At 36.0% G+C, this 8,246-nt stretch overlaps 1 protein-coding gene across 1 annotated transcript; it reads left to right on the top strand.

Annotated features, from left to right (window-relative positions):
* Positions 1 to 634: 634 nt before the first annotated feature.
* On the top strand, positions 635 to 7,384 carry LOC131168316 (probable calcium-binding protein CML21). The gene is made up of 5 exons (XM_058127654.1): positions 635 to 1,010; positions 3,805 to 4,065; positions 4,526 to 4,728; positions 5,793 to 5,967; positions 6,787 to 7,384. Exons 2-5 carry the CDS (start codon positions 3,867 to 3,869, stop codon positions 6,903 to 6,905), a joined length of 696 nt encoding a protein of 231 aa, XP_057983637.1. The 5' UTR covers positions 635 to 1,010; positions 3,805 to 3,866; the 3' UTR covers positions 6,906 to 7,384.
* Positions 7,385 to 8,246: the final 862 nt, after the last annotated feature.

Here is an 8,246-nt window from a genome sequence, read left to right as displayed (position 1 = left end):
CAAATACAAAAATTTCAACACTCTAAACTCAATCAACTCCGATTATCAAACAATCTTTCGATCAAACAAAATTAATTTCAAAATTTATGAACCAAACATTGAGAATGTATCTTATCCCATCTCGAGTTTATATACGCACCCCCTCAACGGTTTGAACCCCACTCGTCGCAACGGTCACCTGCGCAAACATCCGGCCTGTCCTTCAACGGTAACCTGCAGCTCTACTCCTCCTCGTCTTTCTACAAACAGGTACTGCTCTGTTCACGCATGGAATGAGGAAGAACGACTGAGTTTAGGCTGAAGCAAAACTCGCTAGTTCATCCAGCGAGATTTGCCACGCATCGATAGTCCGGTGGATGGGCATTTCAAATTCGAAGCAAATCTCGCTACTCCAAGTAGTAAGATTTGCTTCGGATTTGAAATGCCCACGCATCAAACGGCGGATGGCCCAGCATTTAAGTATTCGAAGTAAATCTTGCTGGATGAACCAATAAGATTTGTCACGCGTCGACACGAGCCCCTTCTCTCAAAAGTAAATCACGCTACTCCAAGTAACGAGATTATGTCAGAGTTATTCTGAGAAATATTTCCAAAAAATGGGTATTATTTAATATATTTAAAAAAAAAAGAAAAAGATAATCCGGGAAAAAACTCTGGGAAGGGTGTCTGTACTTGGTGGGAAAGGCCAGCAGTGGGTGGGGAGGAAAAGCAGAGGAACGTACGTGGTGGGAGCACCGCAAATGTTGGCCGAGATCCATCAAAGCAGAGGATTGGAAACTGACGCAGCCCAATTTCCCTATGTTTAGGATGCAACGGCCGAAGATCCATCCCTCTCTCATCTGCTTTTGTCTTCCACACTTGAATTACTTCCTCTTTTCTCTTGTTTAGAACTCGAAATTGGTGTTGGAATTTTTATTGAATCGATCGAGGTCAATTAGGTGTATACTTGGAATTAAACGTTTGGGATTTCTGTTGAGCCTTTTCGATCTCCCGAGTTCGAGAACGAACAGGTCAGGATTTCAATTTCAATCATCCCTTCGTTTCCTGCTGTTCATATTTTTTTATGGTTTCTGAATTGATTTTGTGAGAATTTGATTTCTTAATTTTATGTGATTCATGTTAGTTTGTAGGAAGAACTAACTTTACCTCACCTTTGATTTGCCTTGAATGATGAAAGAGCGGGGCTATTTAATTTTTGAGAATATTTCTTCCCTCTTTATTCATACTCACAAAATCAACCCAGCAACAGCATTAAGATGGGTAAATTAGGGAAAAAAGAAAAACATATTTTTTACGGGGTATTCTGCTGAAACCAATTCGCACAGAAAGCCTTATTCTTGCATTTGGGAGCACGAATTTGGGACAATGAATTTTAAATTGTGTGAATTTTTTCATAAAAATATATACGAAGCAGTATTGAGAACTGTCTAAATTGTCACAATTTCAAATTCAAGATCCCAAAATTGAATTCCTAAATGCCACGTAATAGCCTAATAGGTATCATCCATTTGGTGTGATTGTTGCCTGGTATCCAGCGTGATGCAATTTGTGTTCAATCATCTGCAACTCCATGAACTATCAAGTTCCATTTCCACTGTCTCAAGTCAGCATGTGAAAAATTTAAATATTTATTTGGGAGTAGTACTAGATTGCCTAAGGCTTCTGCCTTCTTGCTTGTCTATTCAATACAGTTATCCCCTTATGATATGGTAGGAAACTGTGGATGCCTTGCAGAAGTCATTATATGGGGATCAATATGATTCATGGGATTTCTCAGCATATTGGAAGTGGTAATATTTTTCATCTTGAAAAATCAATGTCTCAAATTGAGTGCTGGCTTGGATTTGCGCTTCTAATATTATATATTAGTGTGCAAAGTATAGTTCAGTTTGAATTCAGTCAGTCCTAGAAAATAAAGAAAACATCAATGTTGTCAATCTGGTAAAATGAACAAGACAGTTAAATGGGCAGAAATTGGACTTGAAAAGGGACAACTTGTTCTGCACAAGAACCCATTCAGCTCAGAATTGTGCTAATACAGGTAGCTAATATATAGTAGTTGCTAATGAAGGTTTTGGTACTTTACTGTGGATAAATGTAGTCAACTAATCAGCTATATGACATTCTAAATGTTTTGCCTGCCAAATGACATGTCTGGATAGTGAGTGGGTAATCATTGTATTTGGTGAAATGTATTGTAATCAGAATCAGATGACAATGACAATGACACACAGTTGTCTCATATTTGAGTGGCAGATTTTGAAGTTAGATCCACAAAATTTTGTTGCAATCCTTTATAGAGCTAATAATGGCTTTTCTGTCCCACGAGCCATATATGCCTCTGTTGAATGGTTATTCATTTAATATTTTCCTGGATTCTATATGCCATAACTGGATAGTGCATCTACAGTGATTCTTACAACCCAATTTCAATTATTGTTTCTCCTTCCAACTTTGAACCTGCCTATAATTGTTAATTTCATTCTTTAACTATGGCATCCTAGGACAGGCATTGACTACCTTAACAGTTAACACTCTTCATTTACAATTGGCTCTCCTTTTATTTCTAGAGTGATATAATATTTATTTCCGGCTTATTTGTATCCAAATATCATTATAATAGTCTCTGAGACTTCTTTTTATCAATTGGAAAGGTGATAACACACACATCCACACAATATAAGAAATATGGTTCAATCTCCACTCCTTCCACAAAGTGTAGAGGCATGGTGTTGTCCAGAGACCAGCATTATGAAGCAAAAAGACTTTAAGTAATATATATGCGAATGAGAGAGAGAGTTTTTTCATAGCTTTCATGTTCTGACTTTTTGGCACTATCTTGTTAGAAAATAGGCAACAGTTGAGTCCTGAAGTCCATACTAATTAACAAATGAAACTCCCCTTGTGGATGGATGTTTAAGTGATGTACCAAAATTTCTATTGTTATAAAACAACATTTAACGTATGGGCCATTTTAATAATTTGATTGATTAACAAATAACTTCTCATAGCCACTAATTTAACTTGCCTAATGATAAAATGCAACATGGCCGCCTAGTAAGTCACAAGTAAGAATGATTTATTTTAACAGAAGCTATCTTATAATTTCAATTCAAGTTCTCCAGTTTGAATTTTTTTACGAAAGATAAAATCAGGCTGTGTGTGTGCAAAGGACTAGTACCTATGAATGGTGGTGCAGCCTTTGTCCATGAAGATAGCTTGACACCCTTGGAGACTTCATTAGATCACCCTTGCTATTATCTAACTGGTATTGCGTACTGACAAAAAAAAAAATTTTCTTCCAATTTACCTGCTTCATCAAAACACGATGTACCATGACAATGAATGGAATTGTGCACAGTTTTCCAAATCTTAATGTTGCATGAACCATGGAAGGTAATACTTCAATGTCTGTGAATCTTGGTAAGCTATTATTTATTCCCATTTCTCAACTACATAATCCCATGCGTCGCCAATTGGTATTTGATTGATCAAAATAACATGGCCCCATGCATGTTCAGATATTTGATGGCATGAAGATTCTGGGGATTCAATATAAAGGCATTGCAATATGTGATTGTAAACTTTATACTGCATCAAATTTTTATTCATGATTCTTTTTAAATACAAGATTCTCTTACTATCTAATTGATATTCGGTTCATTAAATTCACGAGGTATCTTGAGCTGCTAGACTTTTTAAACTGAAATAGCTGATTTGTACAGCCTCCTCCACTCTGATGCATCTTACTGGTTATGCAATTAATCAAGTACCATCTAACACCTTCATTTTTATTTATTTCAGTTATTTGGTCAGGTGCATACCTGCGTTATCGCCTGCGTCCTATTTTATTGTACTAAGTGACAATGGGGGGTGTAATAGGAAAGGGTGGTTCACCTAGAAAGGTTTGGATACCAGAAACAAAGCTCGAGGCCAAAATGGTTGAAGCTATGCAGCGGAGAGCATCTGAAGGAAGTGCCATGAAATCCTTCAATAGTGTAATTTTAAAATTCCCCAAAATTGATGAGAGTTTCAGAAAGTGCAAAGCTATTTTTGAGCAATTTGGTAGGTACATGAATTCAAAATTTACTTCATATAGTGTCATGTGTTTATTTTAGCTATCCATGTATTATTCTTCTTGCCAGCAAACAACCGTGAACTTATGAGCCTTCAAGAGATGCTATTATGATGAATTGAGATAAAATTTAATCATTCAAGGGCATCAGTCTGTCCAAAGTAGTTGTACAGAAGCAAGAGTTAGATCATTACGGCCAAGAGACTATTTTATTGTCAAACCCTGCCCTTTGAGATTTTAGAGTTATTTATCACTTCTGATTTTATTTTTTTTTTTGAAAAAAAAAAAAGCCTCTGCTGAAGGAAAAATTTCTTTTATTTCAGCTTTTTTTTAAAAAAAATCTAGAAATATATCTGGGTAATTCTCTGATTGCAGGATTGTAAACCTGCTAGTTGCATGTTCTTTCCTCTTTTACATACTAAAATGTACAAGTTCATTGTTTCTATGTAGACAAGGATTCAAATGGTGCAATAGATCAAGAAGAGCTGAAGCATTGTTTCCGTGAACTGGAAATTGCTTTTGAGGAGGAGGAAATCAATGATCTCTTTAAGGCATGTGATATCAATGAGAATATGGGAATGAAATTCAATGAGTTCATTGTACTTCTTTGTCTTGTCTATCTTCTTAAGGAGGATCCCACTGCCATTCATGCTGTATCCAAAATGCTGTGCCCTTTTATTTTTATTTTTGGAAATTATCTGTTGAGCTAGTGTTGTCGCTTTATTCTTGATTCATGAAGCATAAGTTGCATATTATGATTTGGATTGGAAATTCACTGTGTTTGACTTTGTTCTTTTAATGACATCATATTTTAGATGGCATGTTTCTGCAATAATTTTGTCAACTATTTTAGGTTTTGTTACCCATTCTCCTGTTAATAGCTAACAGCTTTTCAAGTTTTATTTCCTATATGCTGTGAATTTATAGCTTTATAATAATTAGTACAGAAAACTTGTAGTTTAGAGAGCTATACTCGTTTCTTGATATATTGTCTCAGGTCTTATCCCCTGAAGGTATCCTTGAATTCATCTACTTGTTTTGCTCTAGTATTTTTACTGAGATGGCTTCATGGGAAATTCATTTGTCCATGACTCAGTTGCAATTATTTTGTTTGGACAAAAGACACTAACCACCTCTAAGGTTTGGCAAAAAGACAATGGCCTCCCTTGAGGTTCCAAAAATTCCAAAGACCTCCCCAGAGGTTTTAAAAATTCCAGGGACCTCCCCTGAGGTTTAACAAAAAGACACAAACCTCCCCTTATATTTTTCAAAAGGACAAATTTTCGAAGGGTAGGTTTGTGTCTCTTTGGCAAACCTCAGGGATGTAACGTTTTTGAAACCTCAAGGGAGGTTTGGGTCTTTTTGCCAAACCTTAGGGGAGGTGAGCGTCTTTTGCTCATTTTATTTTTATGGAATCATCTTGGAGTTCTCTTGGACTATTGTTTCAAGGGTCTTATTTTTAAACATCAACTATGATTTTGAGGACTCTCAAAAGCTTCGCATGGAGTGGTTATTTTCTTGGATTGCCCCACCGGTCTCTTATCAAAACTTGGTGTGAGCTGCATGCTGGTTATAATTGGCATGTGTCTGAGCCGCTTGTGAGGCACAGATGAGGTGGTCATCATCCTGCCATCTTTATGTCCCTAGCTGACAATAGTGAGCAAATTATTGTTTTGTCTTCTTTCACTCTTTTGTTTTGTATCCATGACATTGCTAGAAATCAAGGATGGGAATGCCAGATCTGGAGGCCACTTTCGAAACATTGGTTAATGCATTTGTTTTCTTGGACAAGAATAAAGATGGTTATGTTAGCAAGAATGAGATGGTCCAAGCAATAAATGAAACAAATGCAGGGGAACGTTCATCTGGACGAATTGCCATGAAAAGATTTGGTCAGCTCTCTCTCTCTCTCTCTCTCTCTCTCTCTCTCTGTGGGTATGTGCATGCACGTATGTGTGCACACGTGCTCATGTATGCATGTAGAAAAATATGACACCAAATGCACCAGGGTTTCCTTTAATACCATGTGTTTGGGAAGCGCACAATCTTTATGTTGCCTTACCTCCACATTCGAGAGGAACTTTTCATGATTTAGACTCATGACCTTCAAGCTTGGTGTGACACTCATTAGGTGAAGTCTATTTCTCTCTCTCAAAAAAAGGCATGTCATTCCTGCATGACATGTTGAGAGAGGGGTAATAAGTGGTACTCAATGTAAATACCAAAAGAGGTCTAAAGAGGTTATTATCCAAAAAAAAAAAAAAATGTTAAAGAGAGTTTTCTGTCTTCTTGACAAAATTATGGGAAGGCCGGTGCATTTTTTGCCGAAAGAATGAACAGGAGGATGGGAATGAGAAATCTATTAAGAGTTAGGCAACTTTCCTTTGTTTTGTTTTGTTTTTTTTTTGTTTTTGCCTTTGTTTTTCTGTTGGCACATGATAATCTTTTGATGTGCCTGTTGTCTTAACATGTTTGTGTTCATGTTCTTGTTGATAATTTGCTTGAGAATCTCTTGGGACTTATGACCTATTGAAATCTTAAGTCCCAACATTACATACATCAATGTCTTCACAGGAATCATATGTTCCTGTCAAATGGCTGGATGCTGTAGATTTCTTAGGCTATTTGGAACAATTTATGATTCTTAACACTCGTGATTTTCAAATTTTGTCTGGAAAACTGCCTCTTAAGTCCTTGTTTTACAATTGCAGAAGAGATGGACTGGGATAACAATGGAATGGTGAACTTCAAGGAGTTTCTTTTTGCTTTCACTCGTTGGGTTGGTATCGAGGATATTGAGGATGAGGAAGAAGGAGACGAGAAAGTTTAAGTGTACTGCTTCGAATAATCTCAAGTACATAATGCAGTGCTAATAAGGGAAAGAGGCCTGTTTTGTCCTTTTAAGTTGTTTTAACTGTTCATTTTACAAAATATATGCACCCAGAACAACAGGAATGGTGCAGAAGGCCTCAATTGTTAGGGCTACACAACCTCAAGGAGTCTCGGGACAAGCATTTACATGCAAACACTCGCTGGGGTTATGTTCTTTGGGAACCTGGTGTCACCATCAGTAGGCAAGACAGAAACTCTGATTAAAATAATTTGTCTATTCATCTACTTATTTACTTGTTTTGGTCAGTGGAGGGCAAAACTTAAGAAATGGGATGATTCAAATCAAGAGAACTCATAGAAGCACTTTTTTGCCGAGTTAATTGTACTAAGATGAAATACTACTTGTCGGTCTTTGTTTATTCTTTATTATTTCATTTAACATGCAGTATGGAAGGAATAGACGTTTTCACGGTAAAATTTTAGAACAATTAATTTTTTCTTTCTTATGAATGCTAAATATTGTTGTTGTTGTTATTGTTATGAATTTATAAAAAGTTATATGGTCATTTGCTTTATAATAATGATAAATTTTTAAGCAGTGCTAGATTTTTCTATTATAATAATGAACATTCGTGAAACAAATAGTTATTTTGTAAGGAAAAAGAATGCTCCAGATTTTTATGTTTCCATTAGGGCCAAGCATGATTCTTGATCCATTAGCTACTGAAAGTTATGAACTCGATCATTTGGTCAGCTAATTGGCATTCAGGCTGGTTCCCACTATTTTTATTATAATATTATGACAATAGAAAGTATGTGGCCCAATTAGGAATATAACATAATTGCCGGCAGCCAAGATTTATCCTCAGCACCAACCCTTTCCCCGCCTTATTTCCTCCAATACATGGAAGTTTTATTTTCCAACTTTTCTTTCAATTGTAAGTACTTTCGAATTGTAAAGATCCATACATTCATTTTAAAATTATATTTAGTTTTACAATGTGGCTATAGGGAATTTAATAGTAACCTTGGCAAAATATAATATTTTAAAAAATATAACAAGGTTATGTTAAAGACAGTTGATATTGCCTGCATGAAATATAGTAAAGCATAAAAACAATCAGTATTTTGTTTGTTAAATTTGAGAATTGAAACAACCATTGCTTATTTCATGTTGGTTAAAATCAATACTTTCTGACAAGTTAGGGTAATTTTGTATATAATGGCTATTCAGTTTTCACTTTATTTCATTTGGACAAAACCCTCAAGTCGGTCTTGAACACAAACGAGAGAGATCAGAAAGGGGATCCAGGGACAAGTTGGAACTTGGCGGTCTTTG

The sequence above is a fragment of the Malania oleifera genome, chromosome 1, assembly GCF_029873635.1.
Source record: "Malania oleifera isolate guangnan ecotype guangnan chromosome 1, ASM2987363v1, whole genome shotgun sequence".
Lineage (NCBI taxonomy): Eukaryota > Viridiplantae > Streptophyta > Magnoliopsida > Santalales > Ximeniaceae > Malania > Malania oleifera.
The sequence above is the reverse complement of the archived record's forward strand: the minus strand, read 5'-3'. Positions and strand labels throughout refer to the sequence as shown.

What these genes read in the sequence shown, in the direction of transcription:
- LOC131168316 (XM_058127654.1), top strand. Translation starts at nt 3,867, where the DNA reads ATGGGGGGTGTAATAGGAAAGGGTGGTTCACCTAGAAAGGTTTGGATA. An exon ending in AGCTATTTTTGAGCAATTTG is followed by an intron (nt 4,066 to 4,525) that starts GTAGGTACATGA and finishes GTTTCTATGTAG; the next exon opens with ACAAGGATTCAAATGGTGCA. An exon ending in AATTGCCATGAAAAGATTTG is followed by an intron (nt 5,968 to 6,786) that starts GTCAGCTCTCTC and finishes TTACAATTGCAG; the next exon opens with AAGAGATGGACTGGGATAAC.